The 23860-nt window shown below is 39.2% G+C and overlaps 1 protein-coding gene across 4 annotated transcripts in view; it reads right to left on the bottom strand.

The window, feature by feature from the left end:
- The window catches only part of grm7 (glutamate metabotropic receptor 7), a 210948-nt gene that overhangs the window by 123873 nt on the left and 63215 nt on the right, over positions 1-23860 (bottom strand). For all 4 annotated transcript variants that reach the window (XR_010914455.1, XM_067505108.1, XM_067505107.1 and 1 more), the window contains exon 2: positions 17116-17332. Coding sequence is in view for 3 of the 4 variants with exons in the window: in XM_067505108.1 (XP_067361209.1) it covers positions 17116-17332 (217 nt within the window). In the remaining variant the exon portion in view is untranslated. The remainder of the gene's footprint in view (positions 1-17115; positions 17333-23860) is intronic.

Here is a 23860-nt window from a genome sequence, read left to right as displayed (position 1 = left end):
CAAAGTTAATCTAGAAAAAGAAACTTGTAGATCAGTTTAAAAGTCAGTTCAACCTTTTTTTCCCCCCAATTCAGACACATTCACAGTTTGATGAAGCTGAGCTATAAAAATTATACCATTACTTTTTTAATTACCATGTCTCCTTACCGTAACCTTTACGATCACAACAAAATGCCTAACACCAGCTATTACAGAGATACCAGATAAACACACACACACACACACTAAGTCTTTAAGGTCTGTCTCTAAAGTAAAGACAGATTCTGCAGATGAATCAGATTTTATGTGTAATTAAACACATAGGCATCAGAAAAAGAGATGATCATTGATGTTTATCTTTCTTCTGCCTATGATGAGTCAAAATGTCAGCCAGTTTTACACGTTATAATGTCTTTACATTTATTTTCTTTCAGTTAAATCTTTGATAATTAAATAAAAGGCTTTGCCTCCTTCACAGTCCTCTGTCCATTAGAGAAGATTCATATTTCAGACTTTATAGAGACACAGTCCCACATTTGTCATTTAGCTTAGGATGCAACCAAGTTAGAATATCTCCTATAGTAAAAAAAGATAATCAACATTTCTGTTAATTTATCTACAAAGCCTGTTTACTATTAAAAGAGAAATTTGATTTTTGTCATGCACCAAACACTGTTCATGCTGCACATTAGTTCAAGTTTCCCACACTGTATTCCTATATGCACTTTGTTAGTGTTTGCACCTTCAGGTTGGATGCTAAAGTGCCTCAAGCACAGCAAAACAAAATGACAACCGTTGAGATGGGGGAGGTGTACTGATCTGATTAATACAACATTTATGGCAAACTGCCATTTAGAAATTACACTTGTGATTCCTTAGATGACTAAGATGCACTTCTTTATTAATTCATAAGACAAACAGTTGTGAAAACGGGATATTAAATTATTTTCAGAGTATTTATTTTGTTCAGCTATCTACCACTGAACACTCAGACTGCAGACAAGTTTTAGTTTGTTTTCTTTGTCTCTTCATAAATCCTTGAGGTTCATATGATATTGAGCTCATGTGTATGGCAGTGTACTGCTTTAATTTACATTAATACTCCACCTGAACTACTCACGATGCTTTGACGCCAATCTGCAACCTGCAGGAATCAGTTTAACTTAGCGCTCGTTTTTACCTCATTCAGCATCAAATCTGAAATTTGCTCACACGGTGAAGAAGAGCAGAGAGGCAGAAGAATGGATCAGATGTTGTCAGTGTGATTATGGCTGAGCTGCATGGAAGAAAAAAAAAAAAGGAAGAAATGGATTTGTGGTACAAAATGGAGGATTTAGGAGAGCGTTGTTTTGACGAATGGTGTCTTGCTGCACCCAGAGCAAACATTAGTCCCGTCTGTGCAGCAGCGAATTCCAAAACTCAACATGAACACTATACATTTCCTCCAGCTGACGGATCTCTCCTTGAATCACTTTAGACTGCCTATCATTCCAGCTAACATACCATGCGCTGATAAAGTAAAGTGTAACATCCTCTTTTCATTTATAGCATCCTCCCTCCCACCCCCACTCTGCAGCTCCCACCGTAGGGATAAGTATATGTCACTACTCTGAGTTTGTGGGAGCGAGGGGACTAATAAACGGCTGTTGGAGCCATCCAGGATTCCCAGGTAATCAAATAGGCAAATTAGACGCTGCATTAGCTGCTGTTGTGTGTCTAACGTGCTTCCAGTGTAATGAATTCATAAATAAACACACTGAGGGGATGGTTGTTTGAGGAAACGATGGAGGAGGATGAAGAGGAGCCACCATAGAAACAAGACAGAAGCAGGGCTGTTGTTGGGGAACACGGTCACCAGATAGATAGCAGCATATTACTAATCTCCAGGCAGCACACAGACGGTTTGCATTCATTTCAGCTGAGCTATAAGAACTTTAAAACATGTTTTAATGTCTTCTGTTGTTCACGCCAATGCTTAAAATTCACCACACACAACCTTGCAAAATATGATCAGTAACAACATTTTTTTGTTAAGGTTCTGCACCAGTATCCTCATCTGTATGCAGACGACACATTTTTATATATTAAAATTCCTATTAATGAATTTCAGTCCTCAGTCTGATTTTCATACCACGTAAAAATCATTTCAAGACAACAAAATGCTTCCAACTCAAAATAAGTCTCAGGAGCTGTGCTACTGCCTTTATATGATGAAATTATAAAGGGTGTTCGCTGCAAACACAAGTTTTTATTGTCTCTTTTTTTCAGTTTTCTTTAAGCCAAGTCTACTAGGTCGCATGTTAAATCTGTTACATTGCTTTGGAAATGATGGCTACATATGCAAAGTTGAGATGTGAATTTATGAGGCTCATATTCAAAAACAACTTTTACATCTGTGTTAATCAACTGCAAAACATGGTTGAAAAACTTAATTTTTCAGATAATAATTTACCATCACTAATTGAATTCTTAAAAAAAACAAAGAAAAAAAAACAAAAAAAACCAAACACTTTTGGATTTTTCTAAATTATTCTTTAAAAAGTTGCTGAACTCCTAACTTTGAATTATGTATTAGAGCTGGGGAAAGTGGTTCCTTATACTTTGAGTTTCTAAATGTTCCTGTTACAAGGATTTAAATCAGCTCCTCTTCTCACTGTAAAAAAACAAAACATAAAACCCAAATTGTTTGTGTTCTGCTTCAGAGGCTTCAGCTCAGCGGGTGGTGACAGAGAAACACATGGGTGTAATCAAACCAAAGCCGAATGAGTGGTCAGAGAAATAATGATCCAAACTGACAGAAAGTTCTGTTTGGTTTTAGGCTACAATAATACAAAACAACACAAAATCACAGATCTGTAGATAAATATTGAACTTTTAAAAGTGTGACACCAACTTTTCACTTGTATCTTATGGCACTAGATTGTGGAATATATGTATTCTAAACTTATATTTAAAAATGTGTTTTGATATTTGAATTTGAATATTTTATACAGTAGAATATTTGAATAGACTATTGCAACAACTCTGCACTGTGCCCCATCCGGATGGCTCAGCCATCATGGGGTGTATCAGGGATGATGGAGGGGAAGAGTACGGGAATCCGGTAAAAGACTTTGAGTAGAGACTTGGTGCCTGGAGTCTGTGGTTGCCACTATTATTTTTTTTCTCTGCGGTTAGCTGGGGAGGCAACATATCTAAGACAGATTCCTCAAGACTGGATAAAAATCATCAGCCAGGATGGTCCGTTAGAATCTGGATTTCCTCTTGACAGACTTTGTACAAACTGCTGGCCATTATGGATAATGACATGTCTGTATACGGTCATCAGCTCCCAGAGGAGCCCATTCAGTGAGAGACAACATACATGCATACAATACCTACCTACCATAATATCATACATACCAACATACCATAATACCAACATACCATACCAACATACCATAATATCATACATACCAACATACCATAATACCAACATACCATAATACCAACATACCATACCTACCTACCTACATACCTACCATACCTACCTACCAGCCAACCATAATACCAACATACCATACCAACATACCATAATACCAACATACCATAATACCAACATACCATACCTAACTACCTACCATAATATCATACCATACCAACATACCGTACCTACGTATCTACCTACCATAATACCAACATACCATACCAACATACCATAATACCAACATACTATGCGAACATACCATACCTACCTACCATAATACCAACATACAATACCAACCAACCATAATACCAACATACCATACCTACCTACCTACCATAATATCATACATACCAACATACCATAATACCATAATATCATACCATACCAACATACCATACCTACCTACCATCCATAATACCAACATACCATACCTACCTACCATAATATCATACCATACCTACCTACCAAAATATCATACCATACCAACATACCTACCTACCTACCATAATATCATCCATACCAACATACCATACCTACCTACCATAATACCAACATACAATACCAACATACCATACCTACCTACCTACCTACCATAATACCAACATACCATACCTACCTACCATAATATCATACCATAGCAACATACCATACCTACCTACCTACTTACCATAACACCAACATACTGTACCTACCATAATATCATACCATACCAACATACCGTACCTACCTACCAAAATATCATACCATACCAACATACCTACCTACCTACCATAATATCATCCATACCAACATACCATACCTACCTACCATACCAACATACTATGCGAACATACCATACCTACCTACCTACCATAATATCATACATACCAACATACCATACCTACCTACCAAAATATCATACCATACCAACATACCATACCAACATACCATACCTACCTACCTACCATAATATCATCCATACCAACATACCATACCTACCTACCTACCATAAAATCATCCATACCAACATACCATACCTACCTACCAACCATAATACCAACATACCATACCTACCTACCTACTTACCATAACACCAACATACTGTACCTACCATAATATCATACCATACCAACATACCGTACCTACGTATCTACCTACCATAATACCAACATACCATACCAACATACCATACCTACCTACCAACCAACAATAATACCAACATACCATACCTACCTACCATAATACCAACATACCATACCTACCTACCAAAATATCATACCATACCAACATACCATACCAATATACCATAATACTATAATATCATACCATAGCAACATACCATACCTACCTACCAACCATAATACCAACATACTGTACCTACCATAATATCATACCATACCAACATACCGTACCTACGTATCTACCTACCATAATACCAACATACCATACCTTCCTACCATAATACCAACATACCATACCTACCTACCATAATACCATATCATACCATACCAACATACCATACCAACTTACCATAATACCATAATATCATACCATACCAACATACCATACCAACATACCATAATACCAACATACCATACCTACCTACCTACCTACCATAATACCAACATACCATACCTACCTACCATAATACCAACATACCATACCAACATACCATAATACCAACATGCCATACCAACATACTATAATACCAATACCATACCTACCTACCTACAATAATACCAACATACCATACCTACCAACCATAATACCGACATACCATACCTACCTACTTACCTACCATAATATCATACATACCAACATACCATACCTACCTACCAACCAACCATGATACCATACCTACATACCTACCTACCATAATATAATACAATACCAACATACCATAATACCAACATACCATAATACCAACATACCATACGAACATACCATACCTACCTACCAACCATTATACCAACATACCATACCTACCTACCAACATACCATAATACCAACATACCATACAAACATACCATACCTACCAACCATTATACCAACATACCATACCTACCTACCATAATACCAACATACCATAATACCAACATACCATACCTACTTACCTACCATAATATCATCCTTACCAACATACCATACCTACTTAACAACCATTATACCAACATACCATACCAACCTACCAACATACCATAATACCAACATACCATAAGAACATACCATACCTACCTACCAACCATTATACCAACATACCATACCTACCTACCTACCTACCATAATACCAACATACCATATCTACCTACCATAATACCAACATACCATAATATCATACATACCAACATGCCATAACTACCATAATACCAACATACCATACCTACTACTACTACTACTCTCCTTTCGGCTTATCCCGTGTGTTCGGGGTCGCCACAGCGGATCATTGTCCGCATGTTGATTTGGCACAGTTTTTACGCCGGATGCCCTTCCTGACGCAACCCTCCCCAATTTCTACCGGGCTTGGACCGGCACTGCATCGCTGGGGAGGGGAAATGGGCTGTTAGGGGTTCAGGGTCTTGCCCAGGGACACTTCGACATATAGCCAGGGTCGGGGATCGAACCACTCACCCTGTGGTCCGTAAGCAACTGCCTTTACAAACTGAGCTATAGCCGCCCCTGCCAACATACCATACCTACCTACCATAATATCATCCATACCAACATACCACACCTACCTACCATAATATAATCCATACCAACATACCATACCTACCTACCATAATACCAACATACCTACCTACCATAATACCAACATACCATACCTACCTTCCTACCATAATATCATACTATACCAACATACCATACCTACCTACCATAATACCAACATACCATACCAACATACTATAATATCAACATACCATACCCAACATACCATACCTACCTTCCTACCATAATATCATACTATACCAACATACCATACCTACCTACCATAATACCAACATACCATACCAACATACTATAATATCAACATACCATACCCAACATACCATACCTACCTTCCTACCATAATATCATACTATAACATACCATACCAACATACCATAATATCATACATACCAACATACCATACCAACATAACATAATACCAACATACCATACCAACATACCATATCTACCTACCATAATACCAACATACCATACCTACCATAATACCAACATACCAACATACATACTATACCTACCTACCATAATAACATACCATACCTACCTACCAACCATAATACCAACATAACATACCTACCTACCATAATATCATACCAACATACCATACCTACTTACCATAACACCAACATACCATACGTACCTACCATAATACCATAATATCATACCATACCAACATACCATACCAACTTACCATAATACCATAATATCATACCATACCAACATACCATACCTACCTACCATAATACCAACATACCATACCTACCTACCATAATATCATACCATACCAACATACCATACCTACCTACCATAATACCAACATACCATACCAACATACCATAATACCAACATACCATACCATACCTACCTACCATAATATCATACCATAGCAACATACCATACCTACCTACCTACCATAATATCATACCATACCTACCTACCATAATACCAACATACCATACCTACCATAATATCATACATACCAACATACCATAATACCAACATACCATACCTACCTACCACAATACCAACATAACATACCTACCTACCTACCATAAAATCATCGATACCAACATACCATACCTACCTACCTACCATAATACCAACATACAATACCAACATACCATAATACCAACATACCATAATATCATACCATACCAACTTACCATAATATCATACCATACCAACATACCATACCTACCTACCTTCCATAATATCATACATACCAACATACCATACCAACATACCATAATACCAAAATACCATACCTACCTACCTACCATAATACCAACATACCGTACCTACCTACCATAATATCATACCATACCAACATACCATACCTACCTACCATAATACCAACATACCATACCAACATACCATAATACCAACATACCATACCATACCTACCTACCATAATATCATACCATAGCAACATACCATACCTACCTACCTACCATAATACCATAATATCATACCATACCTACCTACCATAATACCAACATACCATACCTACCTACCATAATATCATACATACCTACCTACCATAATACCAACATAACATACCTACCTACCTACCATAAAATCATCGATACCAACATACCATACCTACCTACCAACCATAATACCAACATACCATACCTACCTACCAACCATAATACCAACATACCATAACAACATACCATAATACCAACATACCATACCAACATACCATAATACCAACATACCATACCAACATACCATAATACCAACATACCATACCAACATACCATAATACCAACATACCATACCAACATACCATACGTACCTACCAACCTACCAAAATACCAACATACCATAATACCAACATACTATGCGAACATACCATACCTACCTACCAACCAACCATAATACCAACATACCATACCTACCTACCAACCAACCATAATACCAACATACCATACCAACATACCATACCTACCTACCTACCTACCATAATATCATCCATACCAACATACCATACCTACCTACCTACCATAATATCATACATACCAACATACCATACCAACATACCATAATACCAACATACCATACGAACATACCATAATACCAACATCCCATACCTACCTACCATAATACCAACATACCATACCTACCTACCTACCTACCATAATATCATACATACCAACATACCATACCTACCAACCATAATACCAACATACCATACGTACCTACCTACCATAATATCATACCATACCAACATACCATAATACCAACATACCATAATACCAACATACCATACGAACATACCATAATACCAACATCCCATACCTACCTACCATAACACCAACATACCGTACCTACCTACCATAATACCAACATGCCATACCAACATACTATAATACCAATACCATACCTACCTACCAACCAACCATAATACCATACCTACCTACCTACAATAATAACAACATACCACACCTACCTACCTACCATAATATCATCCATACCAACATACCATACCTACCTACCTACCTACCATAAAATCATCCATACCAACATACCATACCTACCTACCAACCATAATACCAACATACCAACCTACCAACCATAATACCAACATACCATACCAACATACCATAATACCAACATACCATACCAACATACCATAATACCAACATACCATACCAACATACCATAACAACATACCATAATACCAACATACCATACCAACATACCATACGTACCTACCAACCTACCATAATACCAACATACCATAATACCAACATACTATGCGAACATACCATACCTACCTACCAACCAACCATAATACCAACATACCATACCAACATACCATACCTACCTACCAACCAACCATAATACCAACATACCATACCAACATACCATACCTACCTACCTACCTACCATAATATCATCCATACCAACATACCATACCTACCTACCATAATATCATACATACCAACATACCATACCAACATACCATAATACCAACATACCATACCAACATACCATAATACCAACATACCATACGAACATACCATAATACCAACATCCCATACCTACCAACCATAATACCAACATACCATACGTACCTACCTACCATAATATCATACCATACCAACATACCATAATACCAACATACCATAATACCAACATACCATACGAACATACCATAATACCAACATCCCATACCTACCTACCATAACACCAACATACCGTACCTACCTACCATAATACCAACATACCATACCAACATACCATAATACCAACATGCCATACCAACATACTATAATACCAATACCATACCTACCTACCAACCATAATACCATACCTACCTACCTACAATAATAACAACATACCACACCTACCTACCTACCTACCATAAAATCATCCATACCAACATACCATACCTACCTACCATAATACCAACATACCATACCTACCTACTTACCATAATACCAACATACCATACCAACATACCATAATACCAACATACCATACCAACATACCATAATACCAACATACCATACCAACATACCATAATACCAACATACCATACCAACATACCATACCAACCTACCATAATACCATAATATCATACCATACCAACATACCATACCTACCTACCTACCATAATATCATACATACCAACATACCATAATACCAACATACCATAATACCAACATCCCATACCTACTTACCATAATACCAACATACCATACCTACCTACCAACCATAATACCAACATACCATACCATAGCTACCTACCATAATATCATCCATACCAACATACCATACCTACCTACCTTCCTACCATAATATCATACTATACCAACATACCGTACCTACCTACCATAATACCAACATACTATAATACCAATACCATACCTACCTACCTACAATAATAACAACATACCACACCTACCTACCTACCATAATATCATCCATACCAACATACCATACCTACCTACCATAATACCAACATACCATACCTACCTACCAACCATAATACCAACATACCATACCTACCTACTTACCATAATACCAACATACCATACCTACCTACCATAATACCAACATACCATACCAACATACTATAATATCAACATACCATACCAACATACTATAATATCAACATACCATACCAACATAACATACCTACCTACCTTCCTTCCATGATATCATACTATACCAACATACCATATCTACCTACCATAATACCAACATACTATACCAACATACCATACCTACCTACCATAATATCATACATACCAATATACCATACTAATATACCATAATACCAACATAACATACCAACATACCATACCTACCTACCTACCATAATATCATCCATACCAACATACCATACCTACCTACCTTCCTACCATAATATCATACTATACCAACATACCATACCTACCTACCAACATACCTACCTACCATAATAACATACATACCATACCTTCCTACCATAATACCAACATACCTACCTACCAACATACCTACCAACATACCTACCTACCATAATACCTACCTACCATAATACCATGATCAATTTACCGCACCATCATATGGCATTTTTTAAATTGGGAAATTGTAAGAATCTAAATGGTTTTAAATGGTATGAGAGTTCAGACCTTTCCGTTCCTGCAGTGACTTTCATTGAGCATCAGTATTGCTCATCTCAGAAGCCTATCAAAACACTTTAATTTTAAAGCAAACAGTAGCTGCAGGTAGTTCTTCATGCCTCATGCCATTTTTTACCAGCGCTCTTCACTCGAATGCTTCACATGGCAAATAGCTCTGAGACATTATTCCCTCCTGCTATGTGCTGCCAATACCGAGTTCAGACGGTATTAAGAGGCCCAGTTACCCCGTCAGCAGTCTCAACCTCAGAAGGAATGGAAAGCAAATATCTTGCAGCATTTTTCTTTACAATCCTGCTGATTCAGAGATAAGGGCGGCTTCCTCAGGCTCTTTTGAAATGTGTCTGTATTCAGGAAGCAGCAGAATAAAAACCCCTGATAAGAAAGCACCTCTGAGACTCCAGATATTCTTCCTCACGTGTTTAAATTCTATTACCCAACGCAAACTGGGGTGAGTGTGAAAGTCTGCTATTAAGTCAAGGTGTCACCGTTTATGGGCCAAGTTGGATAAATGAGGCAATAAATTAGTCGACATTCAGATTTCACTGATACCTCTTTTCCTTATTGCGGCCTGGGAAAATCCAGTTGTGGCTCCTGCTGAAATAGCCTTCATTTCTTAATATACTATTGTTTTTTTTTAATGAAGCAGAGGGTGAGGATGTTCTGAATGAAACACTATTCCAAAAATGCCCACACAGACAATAAAAGCAGCAATGAATAGTCTCTGCTCATGTTTAGCATCAGTCTGCAGCCTGGAGCAGCTTGTTGACCTGTGCTGTAGACCTGCTGCTGCGGACAAACCCCGGTTTTAGTCTTTGTATGCCGAGTATAGTAACAAGCCAGTATTTTAGAAAATGATTGACGTTAACAATTTAAGTTTCGTCCGACAACTGCTAAGCTGAATACACAACTGACAAGGCTGAGTGCTGACTATATGTTCTGGTACTTATGAACTTTTTTATCGGAAACCAGATCAAATCTGCAGGGCTTTAACCGGCTGTGAGATCCACATCAATAGATCAATATCTCCAGGAACGAAGAAACCAGTCTTTCACACAGTGGGTTTATATTGCACATCTATATCGGCCGTACAGACACTAAAAGTAGAATGATTCTTCTCTGATGCCTCATATACTTTTCTACGTCTTGTCTATTTTAATGTATTGGACTTGGAATGCATTCTCCGATAAATAAAAAGAGCATTTTTTGAAAATATGGGTCCTCTCTGAGCTTGCAGTAAGAACGCCGAGTTTCTCCTCATCTCTGCTCATATCACAGATATGTTTGATCATAAAGCTGTAAACATGTTTTCAGCATCTATTCCTCCTGTGTCTTATTACGTAGAATCCAATTAAAAGGTATAATGCTTTACAGAGGAAATGTGTATTTTTATGGTGGCGAGAAACCACATACATATTTCATAACGAAGCCCAGCAGACAGCATGTATATGATTATGATGTGCTTAAAGGCTCAGCTTGTGGCATTAGGAGGCAGAGAGCCGAAATCACTTTCACATTACACAGAAACTGTCGGATCTATTTCAAAGTTGAAGCTTTATTCATCTTTCCACAGACAATGTTTGATGACTCACAGTTAGAGCTCTTAGATGTGTGGCTGGAAACTCTCCTGGTGGAATCTGACTTAGAAAATATCTGCTTCTTTGACGTGTTTTGTTCTCAATTATCCATAAACAAATGTAGCTCTGACTCACACCTCTCACCGGCTCCTTCACGGGTTAGTGACGCATTTAAAAGTAGTGTGAAACTGAGAAACTAAATCAGATTTCTTTGGTTTTAAAAATGCAGTAAATGTAAATATTTAGAACGAGTGAAAATAAACCTATATGATGGATCCAGGAACATTGAGCAGATCGATTAAAGGAAATTGCGAAATTGGAATAAAGAATGGACCAAAATACTTGAGTTCTTTACGTCCGGCTGATTTATGTGTTGTAGATAATTGCAGACACCACCACAATTACTACATTGACACATTTTACCTGACCATAATTTACAATGACAGCAGGTTGGATACAATAAACACAAAAGTGCATCTGGATGAAGAGCTATTCAGACTCATAACACTAGCTGAAAATGGGTTCTGGAAATTAAGGCTGGATAGCAGCAATGACCTCATTAAACACAGGAGAACAGGAACTGGTTCCTTATAATGTGAAGGTTTATAAAAAGCACGTTATTGGCTGAAGACATTTCATTTCCTTATTTGAACGGTAAAACATGACATCTCTCGGTGTTCGGCCTACAGCTAAAGGAAAAAAGTGAGACATGAAAGGGCACCAGCCTCAGTTTATAATTCATGCACTTTAATGATAAGTTTTAGTTCTGTTATACAACAAGAGACACACACCTGTCCACTATAGGGCAGTGTTGCATTTAGCAAACTACAATTTACAATTATTTTGTTGTTTTCTTCTCCTGTTTCCATCTAACTCCCCGACTTTATGAAGTCAACCAATTAGCACACTTGACACGCAACTCTGCACAATGTTGTTGAGACTTGAGCACAATGACCCCACTGTGAGCATCTACCACCTACAGTTCCCATAACACCTTTCTCTGAAAAGGTTTGGTGTTTATTTCCACCTTTGGGGAAGCATCATTTCACCTCAACTCTCAGCTGGCAACACAACAGCAGCTCCTACACACACACACACACACACACACACACACACACTATCCTATACATGGATATCGGGGCTGAACCCTCAAATTAAAGCTGATAGTTGACACAGATGCGTTTACTTACAGACCTTACTGTAAGTGGAGACTCCTGTTTGTCGTCACAGTAAATGTACCATGTGACCACCGTGCTGTTGCAGTGATGACATCCCACACTCTGCTGATAGTTCATCAAAATGTTGGGCGTGAAGCCTGAGAAAACTTCTGTTAATCAGTCGGCTCCACCTGACTAATTTGTGTGTGTGTGTGTGTGTGTGTGTGTGTGTGTGTGTGTGTGTGTGTGTGTGTGTGTGTGTGTGTGTGTGTGTGTGTGTGTGTGTGAGAGAGAGAGATTACACGAGGATGTATCTGCTAACTGATAGGAGGAACCTCCTTCAATCAATACATGGTGGATTAGTCACAAATCTGAAGATAACCTAGAAAGACCTGCATGTCTCTCTCACACACTTTCAGATTCCCATCAGCTGAAAGGCAGCTAAGAAGGGATAGGACCTATTCTTGGATAGCATCACAAATATGAGGATTTAGGAGCAATTACATCATCTGGACAAGGAGCAGACTCTTAATGATCCGCTCCTCCTGGATTTATCGTCCGTTTCTGAATCCCAGCCCATCTTCTTTGGGCTTAGTGTGTGTGTGGCTTTACAGTAGCTGCAGTCAGTCCTTTGCAGAACAGTTACTAGACCACATGTGGCACAGCCTGGATACTGGACTACTGCCTCTTTACTCCGTGCTTTAAAGGAGTAGTTCGCAATCTTTCGAGCTGGTCTTAATAGAAACTTAAATGCTATTTATGTATATGGCAAAGTCTCTTGGTCCATCTTAGCAGTGCATGAGCCAAACCTACTTGGAATATTTCAAAGTTACAGCATTTCAAAAGACATTTTTCCACTCTTTCCCTCCCCGATTGTCCCTTGACTGTTACAACTTAGGAATACAAAATATAGAGCTCGTTTCATTGTTGCTCTGTGACCAGCTTTGTTCACTAGCTGTGAATGGAGGAAACTTGGAGGCACATTTGTGCTTTGCCAATTCAACAAATTAAGTGTTTGTTTTGGCAGTTTGAGATTTTGGGACAGAAACAAGTTCATAAAACTCACTCCGTCTGTGTTTGGAATATATTTGTGTGTGATTCTTCAGTTGTCATTCAGACAACATGGATTTGTTCCTGCCAACATGAACTGCGTTTTTTTTTATCCACAATGTTCTAAAAGAAACCAGCAATGGTTGACACTGTTCCACAGAGAGATCCTGAAAGGAGCAGGTCGTGGCCAACAGTCATCAAAGCAGCCTGCTAAATGTACAGTATGTGGAGACAGCTGACGAGAGGTGAGTGGAGAGAAATATTTAGTCTCTGCTTTGTAGAAAAAATGTTAGCGTTTGTCAGCTGGGTGCAGATTATGGTGACCAAGAGAGCACCTGGGATACTGGTTATGCATTTGCGTTGTGATGAATGTGTCTCACTCCGCCTTTTTCAGTGATGTACTTTGGTTCATACAAGTGTAATTTGAGTTACATTTTCCTAAAAAGCTGAAGGTTTGTACTGTGCTTCTGATTCACCCTGTAGAAAGTGGGTAGAACATTTCCCTCTGCTGGAGCTCAGAAGAACAAAAAGAATGAAAATTTGTCGTCATGAAAGAAGTAAATTAGAAAACTATCAAAGTTACAGTGCTGTTTTATTCAGTGTAGCCTAGTGTGACAACTGGAGATTTACCTGGAGTTCACCTGAGAACTATCAGTCTCAGGTGAACTTTGAAGTGCATCCCACAACACAAGGGCTGTCATTTCTGAACAGATTCAGACAGCGTGAAAAACAGGAAAACATTTGGACAGCAAAAGTTTTATATATGAACAAAAATCGCGCAAGGTTCTATTAAGACCTGCTGGAAAGATCCAGAAGTGTTTTATTTAAACGCTTGACCAGTTTGACATGCTAAAGCTAAGGCACCTTTCACAGTCCTAAACACAAGGGTCACATCAGTCCTTTAAGAGTCTAAATCTTTGATTCTAGAGCATTTTACAAAGCATTTTAATGCTGAAGTCAGCTCATCAGAAATTAAATGTCCAGTGGTTCATGGGTACATCAGACCATGGATAGAGTAGTGAATGAGTCTATGTGGCACAGGCCCAAAGGTCCCAGATATGATCTGATGCATTCAAAATACCCCAACGAAAATAATAATTGTTGATGGTCAACAATCACAAAATAAGCACAAAGAGAAATTTCTGTATTTTAAAAGAAACAATGACCACAGAGACACCAAATGATGTAAAACCAAACCCCAACGAGATGCAAAATATCCACAGACAAATCATGAATCCTCGGGGAGATGTCAATGGTGCAAAATAACCACACAAGACCGTAACTTATATAAAATCCAGCCTAAGCTCTGATGTGTGAGCAGAGCATGTCGCTTCACAGACAGCAAGCAGAGTGTTCACGATTTTACATCGGAGTTTCTCTCATCGTGTGACTGGTGCAAATCCACGGTAAATGTTACGGCACTTTACTCACACAGGAGAGCGAGATCTGCTGATCAATAACAATGATTCATTGAATGTAATTCTATTGGCACACGTGTGAACAAAAGTAAATTGACATTTTCCTTTTGTCAAGCAGAACACCACCACAGAATGATTACATTCTGATTACCCGCTAATGTTTCTGGTGATACACCAGCACCAAGTAGCTGCTTTTGTGTCGCAGTCTTTGTTCAAACTCCAGCATGTGAGAGTCTGGTCTTTGTGTCATCTGCTCATTAGCATTAAAACCGAGAACACAGACCTTTCAAAGAGAACCTGCCGCAAGGATAAAGAGGCTGAACGGTGCTCGGGGTAACACTGAGAACGACTGCTGTGCAATTCATTTTATCAAACGATTGTTCACAAAGCAGCGCAGATCAATGATCAAGGCCCCGTCCATGTGAAATGCTAGCAACAGTTTGGTTTTAGCCCAGTTAAAGAGGTTTCCGGGTGTCCGCTGTGGTTCCTGGCAGCGCCATGTCCTTTAATACTCCACTCAAACCTGCAGCACATAAATGTCAGGACACCTCCCGACTGGTGAGTTGTGAAGAGTCATCAGATTGCTCTAAATGTCACTGAGATTATTCAGAGAGCAATCAACAGCACTGTATACTCTAATTAATCCCTTTCCAGCTCCTGTGACTCAACAGCTTACCCCACACTTTAAAGCAGATTTGTTTCATGTGCAGGTTTTATACTGTGACATTAAGTAACACATTAAATGGCAGCACAACAGTTCCATGACTCAGACGCTGCACTCAAACACGATGATATACAGTAACAGTTTGCAAACTGTTGCCGTGGACAACACTGTAAAGAAACCCGAGCACATAGCTGCAGCACATGACTGTCTGCACTTTTCGATGGCAAACAGAAAAACCAGCTATGATCACATGCTGTTCACAGCAGTGTACAGACAACCAGCTGTGGATTTCTGTGACAATGATGGAAACTATGATAAATCTCCAGCAAGTTCTGAAGTGTACGTCACACCGAATCAAATTGCAGAGGGTTTCAAAGCAGCTTAATATCGCTGTTAACTCTCAACCACATTTTTAAAAAGGGCACGATGGTCAGAATTTCTGGACACATCGCCACCAGACTTACCCGCTTCTCTGGAGAGCTGCATGAAGGCATCCACCCCCTTCTCCCCGTAGCTCCCCTCAGAGGCCACTGTGGAGACGTAGTTCCAGCCCATGGCCTTAACGATGTCCACCATCGCTTGAGCCTGGAAACTGTCCGGAGGGACCACTCGGGAGAAGAAATCGTAGCGGCGGTCATCGCTCAGCTCTGGGGCTGTGGATGCATAGCTGATCTGAGGAATCTGCAGAGAGAGAAGAACGAACAGCCGGCATGTGGAGTTACAAGGCAGCAATCATGTATCGGGAAAGAAAAGAAGAAGAGAAAACAAGTTAATATAAGCAGCAATCTTATAATTTATAAAGAAAGAAGTGAAATAATTTTTCTTTGCTCTCTCTCATCAAGACGGGTCATATTAAAGTTTGTTTAGCTATTCTAACATGATTTAGTGGATGTAAACAGTGAGCACATGATTCACACGTTATTTTATAGAAAGATTGACCATAAACCCAAAGAAACAAAAGCCATTCCATCAATGCACCAACTCTGTTTACAATTGTGTCTGTTCAGTTTGCATATACATGGGGCCTGGTGACTCGGTGGTAGAGCATTGGGTTGGAATGCAGAAGACCGCACATGCACAGTTATATTAACTATGAACATAATCCCAAACTTGGCCATTCATGCACATAAAGACTGTTAGAGATTGTCCAGGATCTGGATTTTAGTTTATGTCCACTTAACCAAAATCTGAAAATGTTGAAAAGTACACAGAGAATGAGGTTTATGTATTCATCTTAATGCACCATTAAGAGGAAGCTGTGGCTTCAGTAATTTCAGTTTGGTTCAGTAGTGCTCTCAGTGCTAATCTGCGTGAGCACATTCTGACAGTAATTTGACAAATTCAATCTAAATTCTGTGTTTGCTGGAAGTGAAGAGTAAAAGGTGTTCACACTGATTACACAAACTGCGTGAGGTCGGGGGATTATTTGAGCTCAGCCCACCCAGGTCACCACTAATGGCCAATAAAAATTAAACTTCATCCCTCAGGAAGGTCTCAGAGAAACTCTTAAAGCTGCAAAATCCCCTCACTAGATATTTCGTCCAATTACCCTTTGATCTGCTGGGGGCAGAAATGCACTCACATGCAGGTTATGGATGGGTTCAAAGTTTGCTGCATGCTAATGCTGCAGCTCTGTGTGTGCAGAAGGTTAAAGTCTCAGATTCTTTAAAATCCACACTTTAACACACAGGTCTCATCAATTTTGGTTTCCCAAAAGGAAAATGAACCAAAAAAAGATGAGAGGGGGAAAAAAAGGGCAGAACAAACATTTTTAATACTTAAGAGACACTCTAGAACATAATCGGCAGCAGTATTTGCAGTTTTTTTCTTTACTTTTATGTAAAGGCATTTTATGAGCTCTACACCAGCTTGGCTTTAAGTCATGCTGATCAATGTCAACAGGTCTGGAAAAACACAAGGTACGGGCTTTCGGGTGACGTAGTAGGTAGACCCTACCTCAGAGTTCAGTACTAACCCCTAGATTGTCATTTTTCAGTCAGTACTTTTGTCTGGACAGAGTAATATTAGCACCAATTACTATTTTCTGAGTTGGTCTGAATGCTGTTGCCAAGCAGCTGACAGCTACAAGCAAGACCAATACACTTGACCCTGTCCTCCTCCTCCAATTCAAGACATTACAGACAATATCCCAGATGCTCCAAGCCCAGGCCTTTAAGGAAGCCAAAGTGTGCTACTCCGCAGAGGAGGAGTTCTCTGTTCGAGCAATGCAAGCGTTTAAAGCACTGGAGAGGGAGACGCTGAACATCGTGGAACCCGGTCTGCCCTCTATGGAGCAGTGCAGAACTTAACGCAGCACAAAACAGCAGTTGGATACTGCTCCAGGTCCTAATAATTAAAACTAGTTAATCAGTTTGTTGGCTGTAAGCCGTCCTGTAGCCGACAGAGGAACTATAACAGTTTTGGATGTGGTAAGAGCAGTTTGCCTGATGGGGGTATATGACAGAAATACAAGCTGGGGCATAAAGTTCTGACTGGCCCAGATGTAGTAGTGGCCTAATTCTAAAGCATGATGTTTGCGCAGAGTTCGACCGGTGTGTTTGCCCCGCTAGTGGCACACTGACTGATGTACTTTAGGGAGCACCGTCTTCAAAAGAACGTAGTTCGAGTCCCCTTCAATGGTGGGAGCAACTTCAGGACACACGCTCTGCCGACCGCTAAGGGGGTCATGTAAACGTCCAAGGGCTGAGTTAGCAGAGGATCCATTGGAACATACACACCTGCTACCAGGACAAAAGCAAACTCCTGAGGCTTGGATTTAACAGTCACATTCTCCAGGTCCAGGGAGCAATAACTGCTTACAGCCTTTGTGCTCGTAATTGAGCTGTTGTTCACATAAACACACAGACCACCTGATGCTGGTGATGAGATGATGAGATATTGACTGTGACTTCTGAAATAACTTTGCTGTGTTTTATACAGTTTTTTTGTGACTCATATACAATGTTGTATTCCAAAGCTCGAGGGGAGTTTTCAGTACACACGTCTTTCTCCTAATCTGAATCTAAAAGATTATCACTGCCAGCTTCTTTATGTCTTAGATTGTGGACACGCAAACAAAATAAATATGTATGGAGAAATTCCAGGTTGGACACATTGTGACTTTTGCTATCACTTCCCTATAAAAAGACCATTTACAGAGATGTTTTGCTGAGAAACCTTGAAGCCGGTCTCTTGTATTGCAAAGAAATATTCCATCAACTGACTAGACTGTGTGTATGCGTTTGAAGTATTAAGAAATACATTTTCCACAACAATAGTGGTGTTGCAGCGTGGTTGTATAGACATCTATCTTATCCTGAGACACAGTTGCTGACATAACGTCTCTGCAGGAGACACTTAACTGTGAGATTTTATTTAAAAACTAAATGTACGTCCAGCAGTGAACAGTGTCTGCAGGTCTCCCTCCTCCAACAGTAAAAGTATGAAACTGAATGTCAGTGCTATGGGTCCATAACAATAACTGAAGGCACTTCAGATGACTATCAGCACTTTAACTTTTCCCTCCTCTGGACTAGAGAAGACCGTGGATGGTCAGAAGATAGATTGTTAAAAAGTAAATCTCCCTTACATCAGAAAACAGGTTCCACAAATGCAACATTAAAAACCGAGTTCTATACACATCACATGGTAAACACAAGTAAACCCCCTCTAATCACAGAGCTTTGGACACATTTCTGTGATAAAATATTTTCATTTCCTATTTTTTTATTATCTTTTTATGACCTTGTTTAACAAAACAGCTCTAAAATTACAATCCTGTGTTGCTTCAAATAGCAGAAAATGTTTAGGAAGGAGTGATTTAATGAAACAATCAAGGCCACATATTAAACTGAAAATAATAATGTTTATTCTATAGAAGAAAAAGACAGGTCAGTTCATATGATGCCTGTCAATAATAACAGAAAGCAAATAAAATGGAAAATAAAATGAATTTAGTTTCAGGTTTTCTTCAAAGCTCAGTGGATTTGTCCTTGAAAAGTAGCTGGAAAGGGTTTAAGGTTTTATGGCCTCTGACTCAAGATGTCACAGAGGCCACTGCATCTAGCCTGCAGGGACAGACGCATCATGCACACATACACCCAGTACAATGAAAAACACACAACTTACTGACCAAACAATGCTGTGCACAGACAAAAGCAGGCAAAAACACACTTAAACCTCACTCACAGAGAAAAGACATTAGTGTCACGAAGAGACAAAATTTTTTAATTATTTACCCACTAGTCTTTAGGCATTTAAGAATTCTACATTTCTTAGACGACCCCCCACCACCAAGGCCACAAGGTGCAAGGAGTCAATACTCAGGTGATCGGGTTGACATGAACAAGAGCAAAATTATCTTGTTACCATTTCAAATGCATAACAGCCTACTGAGCAAACTAGGAGGTGGAGCAGGCCCCCATCCAGCCAGTGATCAGCATATTTCAAAGGCCCAACTTAACCCACAAAGACATTCCAAACCAAAGGTCTCTGATAATTTGAACTCAAAATGATGCAATCCACAATGTTGTCAACCTAAACAAAGAGAGAACAGCAGCAGATTTACAAAGGAACAGAAATACCTAATGAATAAAGATCTAAAAAAAGTCATCACTGAATTTTAACCCTTTTTTGTATTTTCTTTCAAATCAGAAATTCTGTAGGCAACTGAACAATAGCCAAAACTACTGAAGTGCTGTCACACACAGATCTACACAGCCCACCCTGAGGCTTTAAGAATCCTGAATAACCTTGTAGCTGATGAAGATTGTGGTGAAGAACTGACAGGGCACAGCTCATTTAGCATCACAGTGAGACGACAAACCTTACTATGCTGGACATGAGCTGATCCCACACTCCACCACCCAAGCTGAATTAACAAAAAACAAAATAGTAAGACATCTCATTTTCAGTGTAAAGGTTCACATCACCCTTTGATAAATGCTTTGTCCTTTGATAGAACAACATTAGTACCCAAAACAAACAGCAGGGGGACTACCCAAGTCCTTAGAGACAAGAGGAAGAAAAGTCCACATCTCCACAGTCAAGTGTAGTTTGAACATATCTGGACTGCTTGGGAGAAAAAGCACTTCAAGACACGAGGTGGTACAATTTGAGCTAAAGAGTACGTGGAAATGCCAAACAACTTTTGGAAGAAGATCACGTCATCTGATGAGAGTTAATAAAAAGTTTAATAATTTGAACAGGTAAGTCCAGAAAAACCTCAGTGTATGAGGAGTGGAAGTGGAAAGAAGAATGAATGCAGCAAAATTACAGAAGATTTTAAAGCACAAAGCAAAATCAACTCTGGAAGGGTTAATTAAAAAAAAATGTATAAGGTGGATGTTGTTTTGTTTTTTGACCAAATCCTCAATCAGGGAAAAATTTGTGGATAGTAGAAAAAAAGACTGTCCATGCAAAGCAGCTAAAAAAAAAAATCTGGCACACAATTATGCGATGAACACTGGGCTAAAATTACAATTAAATGCATACAAACGCTGCTCAAAGGAAACCTTGAAAAGGTTGGAGAAGGTCGGAAAATGCGAGAGAGGAAATACAAAGTATTAGTTAAGTGTTGAGAACACATTCTGGATGCACTGTACCCTCAATGTTTTATGTTACAGCCTCATTCCAAAATGGATCAAAATCATTATTTTCCTCTAAATTCTACAAACAATAGCCCATAATGACAACTTGAAAGAAGTTTGTTTCAAATCTTTGCAAATGTATTAAAAATAAAAAAACCACCACATGTACATAAGTTTTCACCACTTTTGCTTAATACTTTGTTGAAGCACCTTAAGCACCATTTACATGGTGGTTTCCATCTGGCTAATCTACCAGGCAGGGCTGACTGGTGAAGTGCTGCAGAGATAGTTGTTCCTACGTGTCCATACGTACATTAACACACTTTGATATGAAATGGGGGAAAAAAACTCTGCAGAATTTGCCTGAACAGTCCAAGTTTCCTAGAGTATCAAAACAACCCAGTGACAGCTGTCAATACGTCCCTGGCTATGCTGCAAACAGGAGCTGCAAACAGCTAATTCAGATGCTTTTACAGTTTGACTAACTGGACACGAAACAAGTTTGAACAAACCGCTCAAGCTGTTGCATCCAGCATTGCAGGGCAACATTATTGCTCCTTTTTAGATACAGTATTTAGTTCCAAAACTCACATCATGATCATCTCCTACAGAGAAATAACTGCAAATCTATTAATATTTTCCATTTTAATATTGGTCATGTTGCATTAGCAAGATTTTAAGTCTAAGCAGCAGCTGGTCAGACCAATAACATCTGTAACATCTGCTTTTAACATTTACCAGACATGCTCAGAGCTCCTCAACGGGTTATATTAAAATTGTCTTCAACATGTCCAACCTGGCATCCATATTTATAGAGACACAGCAGGTGCTTGGTGGTCATCAGACCCGAAAGATCTGGTCCGTGTCTCCAGGCTGCAGCAGACACAGCTGCACGTGGGAGTAGAGGGCACCACAGAGAACACACACACACACACACACACACACACACGATGCATGTTGGGAACTTTTTGAATTATTGTGGTGACATTCTGACACAAGGGTCCAGCAGTTACTGTAGGCACAGCAGCCATTGTCCAGTCGCTCACTGTGACAGAGTAAACATCAGATAATAAAAATAGACTAAGTGACAGAGAGAGACCAATCATTAAAGATGAGGATGGACTCCCATCATCTCCAGTGTCCATTAGTCTGTCCCACTGTGTCACATAAGGGACGTGTGTACAGTGAAGTCCTTAGGTGGGCAGAGACTAATGACAAGGCTGACAGGAGAGAAAAAAGGAAAACACATCAAGATGCTGATGTGAGGTAGGAGGACATCGGTCCAATGAGAAGTTCAAGGGTAAGAGACAATGGTTCACAGATGATTCTTGTGTTACACCAACATTTTATTTTTTGCACTGTTGACATCTTCTAAGTCTCCTGCTTCTGTCAGAGCTAAAACTGAAGATCATTAGCAGTTAATTGCTTTGTTGTCTATGTCTCCACCAACTCGTTAGGTTGCAGTTTACATGCACGTCAGTCCAGGTTCACAACTAACTCCGTTCATCCTCGAGTAAGATTGTGCCCGATATAAAAAAAATAAATAAAAATTCCATCTAAGTCTCAAGATTTGGTTCTCACTGAGGCAGAGACATAAAAATGACCTCTAAGACAGTGGAAT

This window comes from Channa argus, chromosome 5 (assembly GCF_033026475.1).
Source record: "Channa argus isolate prfri chromosome 5, Channa argus male v1.0, whole genome shotgun sequence".
NCBI lineage: Eukaryota > Metazoa > Chordata > Actinopteri > Anabantiformes > Channidae > Channa > Channa argus.
Note: the sequence above shows the minus strand (reverse complement) of the source record. Positions and strands in the feature narration are given on the sequence as shown.